Genomic DNA, 21,481 nt, shown 5'->3' on the forward strand with positions numbered 1-21,481 from the left:
TACAGTGGCACAATCTCAGCTCACTGCAGCTTCTGCCTCCCTGGTTCAAGTGATTTGCCTGCCTCAGCCTCATGAGTATTTGGGATTACAGGCACGCATCACCACGCCCAGCTAATTTTTGTGCTTCTAGTAGAGACGTAGTTTCTCCATTTTGGCCAGGCTAGTCTCAAACTCCTGGCCTCATGATCCGCCCACCTCTGCCTCCTGAAGTGCTGTGATTACAGGCATGAGCCACTGCACTCAGCCTGTTACTTAGTTTTTTTTTTTAAGAGACCAAGTCTCACTATGTTGCCCAGCCTGGAGTGCAGTGGCCATCGATCCTCCCATCTCAGCCTCCCAAATATCTGGAACTACAGGCACGCACCCCCACACCTGGCTATTATTTAGTTTTAAAAAGTCAATTCAGGGAATGCATCAGCAAGATGGTGACCTAAAACACTCCAAAGCCTTGTTTCTGTTAAAAGAAAAAAACTTTATTGCAACTCTGAAAATCAGACAGAAGTACACAGCAATTGAGAAAATGCCCAATTCAAGAAAAAGCCATATTCAAAGGGAATAGGGAATTCTGTGGTATTTTCACTCATTTTTGCCCACTCCCTTCCTACCAAGGTACAGTTTGGGGAACGAGTGACCCATCTCCAGTTCTGTGTGAACTGAAGAAAGCAGAGAGAGGGTTGGATTTACAACACTCTAAATGTGTCTGTAGGCTGCCTGTGGGGTTAGTCTCTGTATACTCAACTTGAAGGACCGTGGGCCAACAGTGGCTTAAAACCTGGACTAGGAGAAGCCATGAAAAGACAATTTATAAAGTCTGCAAGGGAATTACAAACCTGCAGACTACTAAAGCAAGCTACTGATTGAAGAATGCAACATAACAGCTAGGACATCAAAAATAAGCGGAGGTAAGCCTCTTAGAGGAATGGCAAAATTTTTAAAGCAACCATCATGAAATGGAATAACCAGAACCATGTGGAATATATAGGCAAAAAAGACTCACAGGAAGGCTCAAGAAAGAAAAATACCTAGAAAAGGTTACAGCAGACTTTAAGCCTGCAAGCTGACCTATTAATAAAGATATTCCCTTGCACTAAGCCAGTCCAAAGACCGAAGGAAATGAGTGCTTTCTCAAATGCTCGGATGACTCCTCCCACCAGGTGTGGTGGCTCATGCTTGTAATCCCAGCACTTTAAAAGGCCAAGGTGGGTGTATCTCCTGAGGTCAGGAGTTCAAGACCAGCCTAGCCATCACATTGAAACCCCATTTCTACTTAAAAATACAAAAAATAGCCAGGTGTGGTGGCGGGCCCCTGTAATCCCCGCTACTTGGGAGGCTGAGGCAGGAGAATTGCTTGAATCCAAGAGGCAGAGGTTGAAGTGAGCCAAGATGGTGCCAGTGCACTCCAATCTCAGTTGGAGAAACACAGTCAGACTCACTTGACAAACACTTTAAGATATCAGTGCAGTGGCTCATGCCTGTAATCACAGTACTTTGGGAGGCAGAGGCAGACGAATCACCTGAGGTCAGGAGCTCAAGACCAGCTTGGCCAACATGTTTAAAGCCCATCTGTACTAAAAATATAAAAGCTAGCTAGGCGTGGTGGTGCACATCTGTAATCCCAGCTACTCGGGGCCTGGGCACGCTGAGTCTCGAAAATCACTTGAACCAGGGAAGCGGAGGATGCAGTGAACTAAAATCTCGCCACTGACCTCCAGTCTGGGTGACAGAATGAGACTCCATTTCAAAAAAAATTTTTTTAAATGTAGAAAAAGGTCAAATATGCTCAATGAACTAAAGAAAAAGGAGCCTGAAGACAATTAGAAAAATGCTTTACAAAAAAAACAAGCATGTAAACAACAGAGAAAAATAATAATAAAATACCAGGGGCTGGGCACAGTGGCCCACGCCTGTAATCCCAGCCTCTGGGAGGCCAAGGCCATTTGTGAACTCACCTGGAGTTCACAACCAGCCTGACCAACTCGGAGAAACCACATCTCTGCTAAAATACAAAATCAGCCAGGCATCGTGGCGCATGCCTGTAATCCCAGCTACTCAGAAGGCTGAGGCAGGAGAATCAGTTAAGCCCGGGAGGCAGAGTTTGTGAGTGGAGATGTGCCATCGCACTCCAACCTGGGCAACAAGAGTGAAACCCGTCTCAAAAACAAAACAAAACAAATCAACACATTAATTAGGTATATGGAAATACAGAAACTGAATTCAAAAATTCATGACATAGGTTCAGCAGGAAACTTCAATAGGCAGGACTGACAATCAGAACTTGAGAACAGATCATTTAAAATCAGACTAAGTGGACAAAAAAGAAGTCAAAAGTAGGCAAACCTGAGAGATTTATGGAATACCACCGTGTGGAAAAATACAAACATTATGAACGTCCAATATACAGAAGATAAAGAAACAGAGATCTTATATGGAGAAACAGTGGCCAAAACTGTGCCATATTTGAGGACAAATATGGGTACATACAAATACAAAGCTCAGTACCTCTAAGACGCAAGACACACCGTGAAAGACCAACACCAAAAAACATTATATAAAGAAAGCATCTAGAAATTAGTGAGAAAAGTTAACTATTCACATACCAAAAACAAAACGACAACAACAACAACAATAAAAAACCCTCAAAAAAGATAACAGCTGATTTCTCACTAGAAAGTACTGAGAGAAAAATATTATCAAATAATAATTTGGTAATATTTAATTTGGTAATATTTGGTAATAATTATCAAATAATTTGGTAATAATTATCAAATAATAATTTGGACTGCAAACAGTCCTTGAAATTAAGACATTTCTAGACAAACAAAAGCTGCTAAAGTCCATTACCTGACTACAAAAATGCTAAACGAAGTGAAGATTGGAATACAAAGGCCCTTGGTGATAACTCAATGCCATTTTAAAAAAATTAACAAATCTGTGGTAAAGAAAAATACACAAACATTTATAAAACCCAGCATTACAATAATTTTGGCTTAAAACTCCTACAGAATTTGAGTGGCCAAAGAATTTAAAGTCTTATGTCTGTATTATACATAAAAAAATAATTTGTGATGTCAATAACATAAATTGGAGCAGTGAAGTGTAAAGGAGATTAAGTATGCAATTGAAATCAAGTTGGTATGGGTTTAAAATAGACTGTTACAGCTATTATAATAGTATACAGGCATACCTCATTTTATTATGCTTTGCTTTACTAAACTCTGAAGATATTACGGGTTTTTTACAAAGTAAAATTTGTAAAAACACTGTGTTGTATTTTTTTAGCAATAAAGCACTTTAAAAATAAGGTCTATGCATACACATATGTATCTTTTTGCAGACAGGGTCTCAGTCTGTCACCCAGGCTGCAGTGCAGTGGTGCAACATTGGCTCATTACAACCTCCGCCTCCCAGATTCAAACAATTCTCCTGCCTCAGCTTCCCTAGTAGTAGGGACTATAGGTATACATTGGCACACCAGACTAATTTTTTTGAAAATTTAGTAGAGATGAGGTTTCACCATGTTGCCCAGGCTGGTTTAAAACTTCTGAACCCAGGCAAACTGCCTGCCTCGGCGTCCCAAAAATGCTAGGATTACAGGCATGAGCCACCACACCTGGCCAGTCTATACATTTTTTAAAGACATAATGTTATCACATGCTTCACAGACTAAGTATAGAGAAAATTATATATACATTGGGAAAGAAAAATACTCTGCAACTCTCTTTACTGTGGTAATTGCTTTATTGCAGTGGTCTGGAACAGAACCCATAATACTATCTCCAAGGTAAGGCTGTATGTAATCTCCATGGCACCAGCAAAAACATATTATGGAACATGCCCCAAAAGGAAATGAGAAGAATCACAGTACATCAGTACAAAACAATGTGAAGGACTGAAATTATGAAAATAAAGGCAGTAGGTGAGAAAATGATACAGAAAAAAGCTGTAAGACATCAGAAAACAAAAAAATGGCAGTGGTGACTCCTTCCTTATCACTAATTATTCTGAATATAAGTAGACTGAATTCCCAAATCAAAGGATACAGATTGACAGAATGGATTTAAAAAGCATACACCATCTAAAAAAGACTCACTTTAGACTTAAGTATGCACACAACTTGTAAGTTAAGAACAGAAAACAATTGGGAGGCCAATGTGGGTGGATTACCTGAGGTCAGGAGTTTAAGACCAGCCTGGCCAGCATGGCAAAACCCCATCTCTACTACAAATACAAAAATTAGCCAGGTATAGTTGTACATGACTGTAACCCCAGCTGCTTAGGAGGTATAAGAATTCCTTTAATCTGGGAAGCGGAGTTTGCATTCAGCCAAGATCATCCAGTACACTTCAGTCTGGATGACAGAGTAAGACTCTGCCTCAAAAACAAACAAACAAACAAACAAACAAATAAAACAAACAGTAACTAAGAGAGAACATATTTTGCTGATATGAAGCAAAATAAATTTTAGATAACATCCTCTCAGAAGATGCAAAGAAGGATGTTATATAATCATAAAAGGGTGAATTAACTACAATTATAAATATACATACACCAAAACTTCAGAACTGCTGACTATGTGAAGCAAACATTAAAGGACCTAGAGAGAAATAGTTACATAAAACTAGTCAGACATTTCAATACCATATTTCCAATCAGAAAAAATGTCATTAAGCTGAGTTCAGAAGTTGACATTAGAAGTTTAAGACCAGCCTGAACAACATGATGAAACTCTTATCTCTACTAAAAATATAAAACTCAGTCACAAGTGGTGATAGTTGTCTGTTCTCCCAGCTACACAGGAGGCTGAGGCAGGAGAACAGCTTGAGCCTAGGAGACAGAGGCTGCTGTGAGCTAAGATCATACCACTATACTCCAGCCTAAATGACAGGGCAAAGCCCTGTCAACAACAACAAAAACAACATCAATAAGGAGAAAATGGTCTTGCATAACACTAGAGAACAAGTCGACCTAACAAATATTTATGGAACACTCTACATGAAAGTATAAGAATATACATTCTTGTCAAGTACACTGGGAACTTTCATCAGGACACATTACATATCTTAACAAATCTTAACAAATTTAAGACTGAACTCATGTAAAGTATCTTTCCAGATCAGGATGAAAGGAAACCAGGAATCAATAGCAGAAGAAAAACTGAAAAATCAGCCAGGTGTGCTGGAAGGCAGAGGCAGGCAGATCACTTACCCGAGTGTGGTGAAACACACCTGTAATCCCAGCTACTCTGCAAGCTGAGGCAAGAGAATCACTTGAACCTGAGAGGCGGAGGTTGCAGTGAGCCAAGATCAGGCCGCTGCACTTTAGCCTCAATGAAAAAGCAAGACTCTGTCTCAGAAGGAAAAAAAAAAAAAAGAAAAACTGAAAAATCCATAAATAAGTTTAAATTAAACTACACTCCTTAAAAAACCCATCCATCAAAGAGGAGAAATCCAATATAAAGTATAATATTTGAGGCAAGTAAACATAAAAACTTATCAAACTTACAAGATGCAGCAAAAGCTGTGCGAAGAGAGAACTTCATAGTAAAGGGTTTTTTTTAAAAAAAAAAGATCGCCAACCAACAACCAAAATTTACACCTTAAAAAAAACTACAAAAAGAAGTCAGTCTCGATTGCTTATGCCTGTAATCCCAGCACTTTGGAAGGCTGAGGTGGGCAGATCACCAGAGATGAAGAGTTCAAGACCAGCCTGACCAACATGGTGAGACTCCGTCTCTACTTAAAAATACGTAAGTTAGTCAGGTATTGTGGCAGGTACTTGTAAACCCAGCTGCTCAGGGAGCTGAGGCATGAGAATCACCTGAACCCAGAAGGAGGAGGCTGCAGTAAACCGAGATTGCACCACTGCACTCCAGCCTAAGCAACAGAGCAAGACCCTGTCTCAAAAACAAAATCAAACAAACAAGAAAAGAGTAACAAAATAAAGTCAAAGATAGCAACAGAATGGAAATACAAGAGATTACCAGAAATAGAGAACAGAAAAACAACAAGACCAAAATTTGGTTCTTGAAAAAAATAAACAAATTCATGTTTGTCTAAGAAAAAGAGAAGACTCAAATAACTAATATCAAAAACAAAAGAGGAGACATTAGGTACATTATAGAAATAAAAAAACGCGAAAGTACAAGAACCTCTGCATCCTAAAAGGCTGGATAACCTGGATAGTAGTACACCTTTCTAGAAATACACAATCTACACAAGACACAATCATGAAGAAATAGAAAATCTGAATAGGCCCATAACTATTCAGGAGTCTTAATCAGTAATCAAAAATACCCCAATAAAGGAAAGCCCAAACAAAACCCAATCACTTCACTGGAGATTTCTGCGACACACTTAAAATAATTAACACCAATCATTCTCATACTCTTCCTAAAAAGTGATGAAGAAAGAATATATCCCAACTCATGAATGAGGACAGCATTACCCTGACATCAAAACAAAACAAAGAAACTACCCCAAAAAAAAAAAAAAAACCCCTACAGACTAATCTCCCCTATAAATGTTGATGCAAAATTCCTCAGGACCAAGTGGGATTGTTTTTTTCCTGGAATGAAAGACACTTCAACAAATATCCAACAATAAGACACAAAACTATCAGAAGGAAGAGGGAAAAAAGCACATGATCATTTCCATCAATGCAGAAAAGGCACCTGACAAAATTTTACACCACAATGATAAAACCACTAAACAAACAAGAAATAGAAATAAATGACACTAACATAATAAAGACCTTAGGTAAAATGCTCTTGGTTAACATGATAGTCAATGATGAAAGAGTAAAAGCTGTTTAAGATCAGGAATAATAAAGAAAGGCTCCTTTTGCGATTTCTGTTCAACATACTAGTTAAGTCCTACCAATGGAAATTACACAAGAGAACACAGTAAGAGGATTTATCGAGTTTGGACCAATGGAAAAGAAAAAAGGAAATTACCTCTATTCACAGAAATTTTATGCCACTTTAAAGGAATTCTGTATCATTTTGTCTTTTTTGATTTCACTGTGTGTGTGTGTGTGCGTGTGTGTGTGTGTGTGTGCGCACGGTGCGTGCGTGCACATGTGCATATGCAGTACACTTTCCAAAACCATGTTCTACTTTCTTTTTCCATAGCTGGTTAAGTTTATTTTTCATGCGCTTAAATATTAATTCAATTTCACATGATCAAACTGACTTTGAGATATAAAATAGCCATTATAGTAATATTAAAGATACCGACAGATTAAAGTGAAAATATACAAAACTGGGTGATGTTTGCATAGCCTTGCCTGCTCGTGCAGTGGTTTTGGCTGTTTTTTTCATTTTTGGCTTTTTTTATGTACAGATTTTGTCTATCCTTCCTTGAAAAAAAATGTAATTTTAACAAGTATAAAGCAGATTAAACTTCCCTTTGAGGTACAATTACAAAGCTTATTATATGATCCAAGATTTAGCTGTTGAACACTGAGAGATCTTCTCCTAAGAAAAGCAGGCATTACAAGAAATGCCTAATTGTATGTCATGAAAGCAAAATAGCACAATTTTTAAATCTGAGTTTAAAGTCTGTAAATATATGTTAAGTGCTATGCTGTTTTAAAAAAATATCCACATGCAGTACAAAGAACAGTCCAAGCTTATCTGCAGTAACTGAAGTTTCTAAAGTAGCTATGAACAATAAATTAGGAAATACTGACTTCTCAAAAAAACATAAGGTTATGTTCCAGGGAGCATATTCAATCAATACATAATAATCTCTGTTCAGGCATGAGTTACATGGTTATTGACCATGATTTCAAGATTACTGAATCAAGAATGCCTATTAACAAGTCTTTAAGCAGAAACTCACACAGAACAAGATTATATATTGACTAGTTAATCATTAAGGGAGGTTCACATCATTAATGGTTTGTAGCAAATGCAAAAAAAAATAATATTTAACCTTGAAAGTAACAAACCAACACACTTTTGGTGATTGAGGATCTGAAGAACTTGCAAATACTTCATCTTCAGGCAATTGAGCATTTGAGGAAACTGATTCACATGGATGGGTACCATTGTAGATATGAAACTTGCAATGAGGATTTAAGGCCATGGCGAGAAGTTCTAGGAGTGGAAACCAATCTTGGGACAACTTGGCCACACAAAGCTCCACTAGGCGATGAGTATTGTTAATAATACATCTCTGTTACATGGAAAGGATATAACACAGTTTACAGTAAGAAAGTTTTGCAATTTCACTCAAATTTAATAATTAATAATAATCTCCATTATTATGTACTAGCCATCTTAATTCTGCTTAATTTCACTAATATCATGATCAAGGTAAGACATTGGTAAAGATAAATATTTACTTCATAATTTTGAACCTAATATGAAAAGCTATTTGAGAAAGATAACAAATAAAGTAGGTAACATAGTTTGTCTATTTCTTCTTTATGTCCACAGGACACACACAAATTACCACTTTTCTCTCTGAAATTTGTACTTTAGAGCAAACATTTAAAGTTTTGTTTTTAACCTCTCAACTCAAAAGCCACGAAATTTCAATTTCCACAAGTAAAAAAAAACGCTACACATCAATTCAGGGCTGCTGGCATATGTATGCCACGATCATTCATGGAAAATGTCTAGTTGTATTTTATAGGTTGAAGTAATCAAAAAATATGTATTTGCTTCATAACTTTTGGTTAATTGCATTTCTTAACAAGGACCGGAGGCCTGAAGTATACACAGTAATTCAGTATAAAGATACATTATTTTTTGTCACTTTAAAAATCTCTGGAATATGAAGATATCTTATAATAGAATCAAGATACTTGGCAGTTTATAATACCTAGGGTACTAGACTTATGGTATTACCCAAGATTATTTGTTCTTCCTTTTACCTGTCTCTTGAAGACACTACTAATCTGAGAATGTACTAAATTCTGTTTGATTTTTTTGGCATCAAAACTAAGTCTGAAATTTTCTCTACACAATTATGTAACAGACTTTAGAATTACTATACTCTGGAAAAGAGTTTATTTGCTTTATATTTGTGCACAGTAAGTTTCTTTACCATTTCCACTTGCACTGAAATTACATCCTTTGTTATTCCAGATACATTAAAGAGTCTGCTATTATATTCTCCATCATAAATATTTTTTATCTCAAGTGATACAAAATAGTCATGGCTTTTCTAATCAACACTTATCAGTCATTCGATGAAATACATTGTATTGTCCATAAGGTTACAAGGTCTTTGAAATTTCGGGTGATGGATTAAACCAAGCTTTACTAAGTAAATATCTCAAGTGCATTCTGAAACACACCATGCCAACCTTCAATTATGCAGTATATATCAGCAGACTTGATATATTAATGTTACACAAAGTATATTTTCCAAAAACAAATTCACAGGAACCACCAAGTAAATCTAAGTCCCAGAAATGAAATACAAGACTCACATGAATTTCAAACTTCCACCCACTCACAGCCTCATCCATAAGGATTCTAGTGAAAGATACTGTTAGTCCATCTCGAAAAAAACGTTGGCATGCTTCACTTTTAACATCAAGACCTAAAAAAAGAGCCAAAGAATGTTTTTAAAAAATTTTATTTGTCCAATTATATGACTAAACACAATAAATTGCTAGAAACTATTATGGTCTCCAATTCACAAGTAGAGTTACGGTTTTTGAAATGAGACATGACATTATAAAATGTCAAAAAAAGTGAAAAAATGGCCAGGCTCACTGGCTCACGCCTACAATCCCAGTACTTTGAGAGGCCGAGGCATGCAGATCATGAGGTCAGAAGATTGAGACCATCCTAGCCAACATGGTGAAACCTTGTCTCCACTAACAAAAATACAAAAATTAGCTGGGCATGGTGGCAGGTGCTTGTAGTCCTAGCTACTCAGGAGGCTGAGGCAAGAGAGTCACTTGAACCTGGGAGGCGGAGTTGCAGTCAGCTGAGGTCAAGCCACTGTCCTCCAGCCAGGGCCACAGGGCAAGTCTCCAACTCACAAACTAAAACAAAAAAAGGTACAAAAATATGGGATTTCAGAAAAAGGAATGAAACATACAGTTCAGTAAATTCTAGAAACAGTTGTATAAAGCTACCTCAAATCAATGTAACTAACTGAAACAGCTTGAAAATATGACATCAGACCTTTAATGTTTAACAGATGAATCCTAAGTTTCTTTTTTCTTTTTACTTTTACCTGATTTAAGAAAAGCAAGATCCATATGCCTCCATTAAAAAAAAAAAAAAAAAGTAACTCTTTGAAACAATCTTGCTCTGTTTCCCAGACTAAAGTCCAGGGTATAACCTCAGCTGGCTGCAACCCTAGCTGGGATTACAGGCATGCATCACCTGGTTTCTTTCTGTAGTTTTAGTATAAATGGCATTTTGCTATAATGGCCAGGCTGATCTCAGACTCCTGATCTCAGGTAATCTTCCTGCCTCAGTCTCCCAAAGTGCTGGGATGACAGAAATGAGCCACTATACTCTGCCAGAAAACCTGTAGCTCTTAAAGCAACTCAAAACATTAAATATATACACCAAAGCGTATCTTAAGCTTAAATATATACATACTCCTATATCATTTAAACCAGTTTAATCTTTTAGTGTTTTACAGTAATTTATAATCCCAGAAAACACAACTGAGGAAAAGTCCCTGCAAATGACATAAATCCACTGAATATCAACGTTATTAAATGAAATATCACTTCCAGTTTTTGTTCATTTTGCAGTGTTAGAACCTAGAACATACCTAGAACAGAAGTCCTTGACATTTGCTGAGTTAATGAATAACTATACAATTAACAAAAGAAATTCAAATGAGAAATATTTTCAATCTGCCAATATATTTTCAAAGGTTACTAGATCACATGTCTATAAGATAAGATCAATAAAACGACAGAATGGTCATTAAATGACTATAGGATAGTTACTATTAGTTAAATGAAATTATCAACCACAGAGCCAGACTTAGCAACAGAAACACTTAGAGGGTACCAAAGGAATTAAAGATTTGCCTAGTAACACTGACAGTTAAGTTCCTGTTGAATGGCACAAAAATTAAATGCTTCTGACCTTTCTTACGACCTTAGAGTCCTTAAAAAAATAAACAGTATTACAAAAACTGCTCAACCACTTTTACTGCACCTAGAATTACAACAAAATCATCCAACATGTTCCATTCAAACCCAGACCTCTTACTGTGGCTAACAGTAGAAATATCAAATTTTCTTCATAGGTTGCTTTTTTGAAAAAAATAAGACTTCATCTTTTAAGACTTTTTTCTTTTTGAGAAAACCCTTTAAGTCTGTGTTAAGAAGAAAGAAAAGCTACATATATATAAGCTATAAAACGTATACACTCAATATTAGTGAAATAGTGATTTTCACGTAAAAAAAGAGATAGGGCTTTTCTCAGTACATGTTCTTTGATTCACTGGCTTTTCAGTAAGCAGGTCAAACATGCCAGGTTTAAATAATTATTGCTGGCCAGGCATGCCTGTAACCCCAGCACTTTGGGAGGCCAAGGCAGGCAGATCACCTGAGGTCAGGAGTTTCAGACTAGTTAGCCTGGCTAACACAGTGGAATCTGTCTCTATTAAAAATACAAAAAAAAAAAATTAGCCAAATGCAGTGGCGCAAACCTGTAGTCCCAGCTACCTGAAAGGCTGACGTTGGAGAATCGCTTGAACCAGGGAGGCGGAGGTTGCAGTAAGCTGAGAACACGCCACTGCACTCTAGCCTGGGTGACACAGCAAGACTCCCATATCCAAAGGAAGAAAAAAAAAAAAAAAGGCTGGGCCTACTCATTACATCTGCAATCCCTGCACTTTGGGAGGCCAATGTGGGTGGATTACCTGAGGTCAGAAGTTTGAGACCTGCCTGGCCCCCATGATGAATCCCCGTCTCTACTAACAATTCCAAAAATTAGCTGGGCATGGTGACTGGCACCTATAATCCCACGGTAGGGAGGCTAAGGCAAGAAAATCGCTCGAACCCAGGATGCTGAGGAGATTGCACCATTACACTTCAGTCTGGGCAACAAGAGCAAAACTCCATCTCAAAAATAAATAAATAATAAATAAATAAATAAATAAATAAATAAAATTATTGGCAAAATTATTTGCAAATAAACGTATTTCTCAACTACATATAAGTGCAAAAAGTCACCAAATATATGACATCATACAGTAACTAGTACTTTTTAACTGTAAAATATGCTTTAATGCACATTAAAGACTTTAGAGCTATCATATTCTGGAAAATATCTGCTAACTTTTTAAACATTTAAAATATATACATTCTCACCTTAGAAATAGGATTATACACATAAAATTCTGCATAATATTTAAATGGCTTGAGATATCTCTAAAAGCTATCTAAAGGATTGTATGAACCTTTGCTATAGGAGAGTATGTAATGTGTATGTGTGTGTGTCTATATGCACATATGCAACATGTATATACAATATGCATGTATGTATGTAAAATAATCCTTACCAGCAAGCTTTGTGACATAAACTAGGAATAATCATAGCACCTTTATAACAGAGGAGAGAAAAGCCTTTAAGAATAAGGTGTAAGTATATACAGTAGCACATACTATTAGAAAACCTACATCCAAACTCACCTTTTATACTAAGATCAATAGCGGCTTCTAAAAGCACTTCTAATTCCCCTTTTGGCAAAACAGGAACCACCCACTGAGGCCTAAGAATAATTACAAAACAAAAAGAAGCTTTACTGGTTGCACACTGATGAAACATTATAAATAAGTTACCTACTAAAATTACTGTACTATGAAAAAATAAATTCTAACTATATTATATTCATCATAAACACTTTTGAAAATAAGTGGGCAAATTATCTACACTGAAAAATTAAGAGACATCATCTATAGTGTCAACACATAGAATTTTTTAGGCACTGTCAATGAGATACAGCAATGGCAAGGAATTATTTTAATAGCTTCCAAAGAATGCTAAAACTAACCTATTCGATTATCAATTAAATGTATACCTTTTTTTAGTAGGAAAATGCTCTTTGGGGGCTCATATTTATTAGTAGAAGACATAGTGTGACAAACATTTTGTTTTACTTCTCTTCATAAAGACATAAGAAATTAGGAGATCTCAACAAGACATTTATCTCAACTTTTCCTAAAGATCACGTCTCAGCTGTGGGCCTCTAAACCTACTGTCATAGGTACGTTCACCCATCAAAAGTCAATACAGAAACCCTCTGTCATCGTATGTATATTCCTATATTAAAAGGTGATGCAAAGGCCACCATGCACTCACCTGATTTCCTTAGTTTCATAAAAAGTTCAGCTTTCTGCAACTATGTCTACTAACTAACCCACTACTCCCCAGAAACAACTTTCTTTCATCAGTCCCTTAATTCTTGTGCTGAGACAGCAAAATTTCCCAAATAATCTGTTTTTTTCTTAAAAGGTGCCTCATTACATATAATCTGTTAAAGGTAAACTTATTCTATCCTTTTTGTTTCTTTTATATATACAAAAAATATCTTTTCTCACTGCCACTAAGGATTTACTAACAGTTTCAGTTTTCTAGTCTTATGAAAAATACACTCCAACAGAAATCAGCAACCACCACACAAAACAGAGAAAGAAGCAATACAAGCTGCAATAACCTCTCTGCTATAGCAAATGGATATTCCACAACTGAGAAAAGTCATCCAAAACTCTGGTATAAAGTTCATACCAAAGAGAAATATTTGCAAACATTCAAAACAAAAGAACTACTTAAATATCTATGCTAGAAACACAAAAACCTGTCACAGGGCACCATTAATCTGAAACTGTATTCATATTGTCATTACCTTCCAATATTTAAAATCCATAAGAAATGTCTGCATTAAGTACAATGAGCTGCAAAATGTTCCACTATGACTAAAATGTTAAGGCTATTAAAATAGTAAGACTTGAAGCACTGCAACTACTCTTTTCTTTTTCTCATTTACTACTAGTTACAATGCCAGTAGTAAGCAGCTGTCCTTTTCTAGTTTATTACATCCATATCCATTAACAAAACAATTCCAAACAAACGTGCCTGTTGATCATGTCATCCAGCTTTGCCAGTTCACTATGTGGAAAGGCAGGTTCTTCATCTTCATGCTGTGATGGGGCATCACCTTGCCCTTCTTCATCTAGGGGAGGAGTTGCTACGGAATTCTCATTGGAAGAATCAGGTGATGAGGTCTTAATTAAAAATTAAATATTCCAAATTTAAACCACAGATTAAGAAAAAATATCTATTTTTAAGTATCCATGTATATGCCCAAATATTTAATAAAACTGAGGTCACATTGTTTATCTATTTTTTAAAATTTTATTTCATCAATACAGAAGTATTTTCCCTCATGATTAAGAATCTTTTAAAAAACTAACTAAGGCTACACAGTACTGCATGAGTCGACTAAGCAAAAAATTACAGCACATATTTTGTCATGTTCACTGTTAATAAATACAATCATAATAATAAACAATATCCTTAAAGAGAGGATATTGAAGTAAAACTACTAAATTAACAAGATAATTCTTTTTAAGGCTATTAACATTTTATAACTATATTATAAAAGGTAGCACTAATCTTCACCCTGACATTCATGTTTGTGTTTACTTCACAGTGTTTTCATCAACTCTGCTTCACATAACTTAGTTTAAATATGCATTACAAAAATTCTGTAGAAACCTGATTTTTTAAAGTCTTATTTTTATAAATTATAATTACAGATTCGCAACCTGTTCCAAAAAACTCTACCTTCCTTAATAATAACCAGAAGTTTATATATAAAAATTCCTAACTAGGGATTATAGATCCCTATTGCTGTTATTTTATTTCTTCCTCAGTTTCCCTTGAGAGAGGCATACAAGAAATGGCAATCAAGTTGGATTCTCCAAAATATCATAAATTAACACCTTATCATTAAAGAGATTAAAATATTTAATTTAAGCAACATATAAATCTTCTTCCTAACAAATACCAAGTATGTTTTAGGAACAATTAAATTGAAAAGTGTGTCTGGAAGAGACTGTATAGAATTGACCTTATTTCTTCTTAAATGCTTAATAGGACTTTGCCTATGTTTTCTTTATTGCAGGGTTTTAAAACTAGAATTCGGTTTCTGTTATTTATTTCTTTTTCAGCCAACTTTTTCAGTCTTTCAGTCACCCAATTATCCTTCAATAGGCAATGAACAAACAAACTACTAAATTTATGCAATAAAATAGTACTTAGCAATTAACAGGAAAAACTTTTGCATGTAAAAACATGGAAGAATACTAATGCATAATGCCAAGTCTCCAAAGATTAACTCTGCATTATGTTTATATGAGAGTTTAGAAAAGACAAACTATGTGGCATGGTAGCTCGTTATCTGTAATACCAGTACTTTGCGGGGTGAAGATGGGAAAATTGCTTAAACTGGGAAACACTGGGAGACCCTGTCTATATTTAAGGAAAGAAAAGAAAAAGGCAAACCATACAAATGAAGAGCAGATTAGTAGTTGCCAGGAACTGAAAATGTAAGAGTTACATATACAGGGACAGTGCAAATAAATTTTTGTATTTTACATCTTCATTATACTGGTGGTTACAAGCCTTTCATGTGTCAAACACAATGCTGGAATGTTATGCTTAACAAGTGACACTTACTGTATGTAGCCAAGCAAACAGAAAATTAAAAAGCAAAAGAAATGGCCAGGCCTGTAATCCCTGCACTTTGGGAGACTGAGGTGGATCATGAAGTCAGGAGATCGAGACCAGCCTGGCCAACATGGTGAAACCCAGGCACTATTAAAACTACAAAAATTAGCTGGGTGTGGTGGTGTGCACCTGTAATCCCAGGTAATCTAGAGGCTGAAGCAGGAGAATCACTTTAACCTGAGAAGCGGAGGTTGTAGTGAGCCTAGGTTGCACCATTACACTCCAGCCTGGTGACAGATGCTGGAGTGTGGCATGGTTCTTTATGGCTTATCACATCCGTAATACCAGCACTTTGGGAGGTGAAGACAGGATGACTGCTTAAACCCAGGAGTTTGAGACCAGCCTGGGTAACACGGGGAGACCCTATTTCTATTTAAGGAAACAAAAGAAAAAGGCAAAACAAAAGTACCATGCACAAAGGCTTCACTTTCCAGGTCAGATGTGATACTTGGCAAAAGATTACTGCATCTGCCTATCACTGAAAAGTGGCTAAAATTAACTGCTTGTTTAAAAAAGTGCAGATGCTACCAGGGTAAAAAAAATGGAATATCCAGAAACATACAGACAAGATAAGTACGATTCATGATTTCATTCCAATACAACTATACCTACAGTGGATATGGGCAGCAGGCTTAAAACTAAAAATCCACTGCAAATCCAGGTGGAAAGTCACAGAAAGTGTGGGAACATGAGCTTTGGCAGAACTTTAACACATTATTTACATGGCTTGAAGCATAAACTTTGATTACCCATCAGGATATACTCTGGACGTTCAAGTACCTTAGTCACCCACTCCAGCCTGGGTGACACAGCCAGGCTCTGTCTCAAAAAAAAAAAAAAAAAAAAAAAAAAAAAAAAAAAAAAAAAAAAAAAAGAAGACTTATACAAAGTTTCTGTTCCGATCAGGATACAATGAAAGTAGAAATCAATAGCAGAAGAAGAACTGAAAAATCCATAAATAAGTAGAGTTTAAACAATACATCTTACATGACACATGCATCAGGGTTGGGTGCAGTGGCTCACACCTGTAATCCTAGCATTTAGGGAGGCCAAGGTGGGCAGATCAGGATGTCAAGAGATTGAGACCACCCTGGTCAACATGGTGAAACCGCGACTCTACTAAAACTGGAAAAATTACCTGTGCATAGTGTTGCATGCCTGTAATCTCAGCTACTCGGGAAGCTGAGGCAGAAGAATCGCTTGAACTTGGGAGGTGAAGGTTGCAGTGAGCATGTAACATCTCTTGCCACTGCAATCCAGCCTGGCCACAGTACGAGACTTGTCTCAAAAAAGACCCATCCATCAAAGCAGAAAAATCTAATAGAAACTGTGATATCTGAGACAAATAAAAACGAAAAAATACCAAACTTATGGGATGCAGCAGAAGCGGTGTTGAGGAAACCTTACAAAGCACTTTAAAAAAAAGATCTCAAATCAACAACCAAAATTTACACCTTAAAAAACTACTAAAAGGGGGCCGAGGGGCCAGGCACAGGGGCTCATGCCTGTAACCCCAGCACTTTGGGAGGCCAAGGCAGACCGATCACGAGGTCAAGTGACCTAGACCATCCTGGCCAACACAGTGAAACCTTGTCTCTACTAAAAATACAAAAATTAGCTAGGCATGGTGGCGCACGCCTGTGGTCCCAACTATTTGGGAGGCTGAGGCAAAAGAACTTCTTGAACTCAGGAAGTGGCGGTTGCAGTGAGCCAAGATCTCACCACTACACTCCAGCCTATCCACAGAATGAGACTCCACCTCAAAAAAAAAAAAAAAATTCTAAAGAATAACAAAATACATCTACTTTCCACAAAACGTTTCAGTTAAGGCAAACTATGTATATGGTCATCTCATAATATTGAAATATTGCATTTTTACTAAATTTTTTTCTGCTTAGAACTTACCATTGTATTACAAATACCTACTACATTCAACACATGCTAAGAGGTTAGTAGCCTATGGCAATAACTAGCCTACATGTGTAGCAGGTTTTTACCATCCAGGTTTGTGTGAACACACTGTGTTTGCAAGACAGTGAAATCACCTGACAATGCATTTCTCAGAACACACCATCTTCATTAAGTGGCACATTAGCATAAGCAAAAGACAACAGGGTAGAAATTGGCACAGATGTAAACAAAACAGAGACAAGAAAAACAACTGAGAAAAAGCAATTTAATCAAAATTCTGTTCTTGAAAAAAAAAAATGTCAAGCCTTTAGCAAGACTGACTAAGAAAAAGAGAAAAGTTGAATAATTAATATTAGAAATAAAAGAGGTATTACTATGGATTTTATAAAAAATTAAAAGGATTATCACTGCATCCTATGAACCACTGTATCCCTGCAAAGTGCATGACCTGGATAAAAGGACATATTTCTACATGCATACAACCACCAAGAATAAGTTATGAAGAAATTAAAAATCTGAGTAGATCTGAAACCTCTGTGGCAACTGTCTCAAGGTGTGAAAACCTAAACTGTAATTAAAGTATTATTGAAGGCTCCTGGTGTAAAGTATGCAATGCAAGTTAAAAACTACCAAGAAGCCCAATTTTATGGGAATGCACAATTTTTTTTTAACTTCTTCCTGAAAAGATCATAAAAAAGTCCTCTTAAGCTTCTAGGAGGGAAAGTTGCAAAGCAGCCATTTTGAAATACAGAAGAGCATTCTGTACTATTTAACAAGTAAACCCTCAGGACAAACTAGTTTACCTAGCCTACTAAGTTTTTTTTTTTTTTTTTTTTTTTTTTGCCTAACTGACCTAGGGGAAGAGAAATACTCAACGCTAGCTTGCCATAGCATTCTACAGCTAAAAATCCCAATTCCACCTCCCTGTATCTATCATGTTTCACCTAGGCCATAGCTCAAGGGCCACAGGTATACTACAACACTGAGATTTAGATTACAGATTGCTTCCCCTCCCCAAATACCTTACCTTATCAGTACATTACTATAGCTCATCTACCAAGGTTTCTTTCTACATGGTACTTTATGTGCACCTCTCAAGAAAAAATTACAATGCAAATTAAAAGGCAAAAAAACTGTTTGAAGAGACAGAGCAAACAACAAAATCACACTCATATATAACAAGAATGTTCAATTTATCAGATGGAGATTGGACACAGTTTCTCAAGCCTTTAATCCCAGCACTTTGGGAAGTGACTGCAGGTAGACAGCTTTAATTCAGGGGTTCAAGACTAGGCTTGGCAACATGGTGAAAAATCTATTCTACAAAACAACACAAAAATCAGCCAGGTGTGGTACCACATACCTGTAAGTCTGAGCCACTTGGGAGGCTGATGTGAGAGGATCACTTCTGCTTAGGAGATGGAGATTGTAGTGAGCCAAGATTATGCCCCCACACTCCAGCCTGGGAAACAGAATGATAGCTCATCTCCACATAAAAAGATTTATCAGATAGAAATTTAAAATAACTGCCATAAATATGCTAAGGGCTCTAATGAATAAAGCAGGTGACATGAGAAAAAAGATAATGTAAGCAGGGAGATAGAAATTCTAAAAAAGAATCAACGTGAAATGGTATACATCAAAAACACTGTAACAGGAATGAAGGATGTCTTCATTCCTGTTTTTTAATATGCACTCATTAAAAGCTTAGACTTCAAACACTGAAAAGCAGAGAAAAATAGGCTGCAAATAAAGAGAATATTCAGAACTATTAGATAACAGCAAAGTTGCTTAACGAAAATACTTACATGTAAATGGAAATAGCAAAATAAAAAAGAGAGAGAGAGAGAGAGAGAGAGATGGGAAAACCAGCAGTATTTGAAGTAATTAATCATGACTGAAAAATTTTCCCAAATAATGCCACACAACAAACAACAGATTCAGGGAGCTCAGAGAATTCCAAGCTAGATAAATCCAAAAAGAACTAAACAAAAGAGCACATCTAGAAATACATTCAAACTGCAGAAAATCAAAAATAAAAGTTTGAAAGATGCTTAAGGCAAACAATATTTACCTACAAGTAAAGTAACACTTAGAATTATACTGAGTTTTGTCTAAGAAATCATACAAGCCAGACACCGGAATAAAGTATCTAAATGTGTTAAGAGGAAACAACTACTAATCTATAATTCTGTATTCTGCAAAAGTCTACTTCAAAAGTGAAGGAGAAATAAAGACTTTCTCAGACTAAAATTGAGAAAATTTGTTGTCATTGTATCAACTTTGCAAGCTTTTCAGAGAGCAAAAAAATGACACACAACAGAAACATCTGCAAAAGAAAAGCATTCTGTAAGCAATGCATGACAGCAACATAAAAACTCTTCTTTTTCTTAATCTTAAATGATCTATCGCATAATGGTTTCTTTAAAATAAAATCAGCAGCTGGGCACAGTGGCTCTTGCCCATAATACCAGTGACTCGGGAGGGCTCAAGTGAGAAGGTTGCTTGAGTTCAGGAGTTTCAGACTAGCCTGAGAAACACCATGGACCCTCTACAAAACAACAACAATAAAATAGCTAGATATGCTAGGGGATGCCTGTAGTCCTAGCTACCTTAGAGACTGAGGTGGGAACAACACTTCATCCCAGGAGTTCGACACTATTACCATAAGCTAAGATCTTGTTACTGCATTCTACCCTGGGTTGATAGAGGCTACAAAAAGTATCCAAAAAATAATAAAGTAAATGTCTCAAAAAAATAATAAAATAAATTAAAATAGCATTAGCTACTGCAGTCAGTGATTACAGCCTATGCGTAAGTGAAATGAAAGACAGCAATGACACAAGAACAAAAGGAAACAATTACAGATATTTTGTTATAGTACATGTACTCAACATTGCAAAGGGGACTTAATAGGTTTAGTGTAAATGTATATTGCAAATTCTAGGGCAACCACTAAAATACTTAAAAAATAAAAATATAATTGATAAGCTAAGAAAACAGAAAAAACTTATACAAATTGTTCAATTACAACCAAAAGAGGCAGAAAAAAACAGAAGACAAATATTAATAACAAGCAATAAAGGAACAAATAGAAAACAGTAACAAATAGAATAAATATTAACACAACTATATCAATAATTATTTTCAATAACAATACCCTAAATATACCAAGTTAAAGATTATCAGAGTAGATCTAAAAACAAAAGCCAACTATATGTTACCCATAGGAAACCCATTTAAAATATAAAGATATAGATTAGAATTAAAGGAATGAGGAAAGATATACCAAACTAATACTAATCAAAAGAAAGAGAAATTAGCTATACTAACTTCACAAAGTAAACTTCAGAGCAAGGAAAATTAGCAGGGATAAACAAGAACATTATATATGGGGTCGACTAAACAAGCCAAAAAATCTTTAATGTATATGGTCCTAACAATATGGCCCCAAAATATGTGAGGCAAAAACTGATAGAAATGCAGAGAGGACTAGATGAATCCACTAAGATAGCTGGAGTGTTCAAAACCTTTCCATGAGAAATGGACAGCTCCAGAAGATGGTAAATCAGTAGAAACAAAGAAATTCAACACCATCATGTGTCAACTAAACCTAACTGATACCTCTAGATTACTTCTCCCATGACAATGAGTACACATTCTTCTTAAACGCACTGGGAACATTGATCAAGGTAGCCTGCCTACTGCCCATAAAACACACCTTAATAAATTTAAAATAAAAATAATAAAACACATGCTTTCTGGCCACAATAGCATTAAACTAGAAATCGCTAATAGGCAATTGGAAGGCCGGATGCAGTGGCTCATGCCTGTAATCCCAGC

General features: G+C 36.1%; 1 protein-coding gene across 1 annotated transcript in view; it reads right to left on the bottom strand.

Annotated features, from left to right (window-relative positions):
- Positions 1-21,481, bottom strand: part of LOC108297534 (probable ubiquitin carboxyl-terminal hydrolase FAF-Y) — a 222,617-nt gene that overhangs the window by 137,742 nt on the left and 63,394 nt on the right. The window contains exons 6-9 of the mRNA XM_017520181.2: positions 14,072-14,220; positions 12,628-12,707; positions 9,442-9,554; positions 7,878-8,177 (exon numbers count right to left, since the gene is read on the bottom strand). Of these exons, the coding sequence (XP_017375670.2) occupies positions 7,878-8,177; positions 9,442-9,554; positions 12,628-12,707; positions 14,072-14,220 (642 nt within the window). The remainder of the gene's footprint in view (positions 1-7,877; positions 8,178-9,441; positions 9,555-12,627; positions 12,708-14,071; positions 14,221-21,481) is intronic.

This window comes from Cebus imitator, unplaced genomic scaffold, assembly GCF_001604975.1.
Source record: "Cebus imitator isolate Cc_AM_T3 unplaced genomic scaffold, Cebus_imitator-1.0 Scaffold811, whole genome shotgun sequence".
NCBI lineage: Eukaryota > Metazoa > Chordata > Mammalia > Primates > Cebidae > Cebus > Cebus imitator.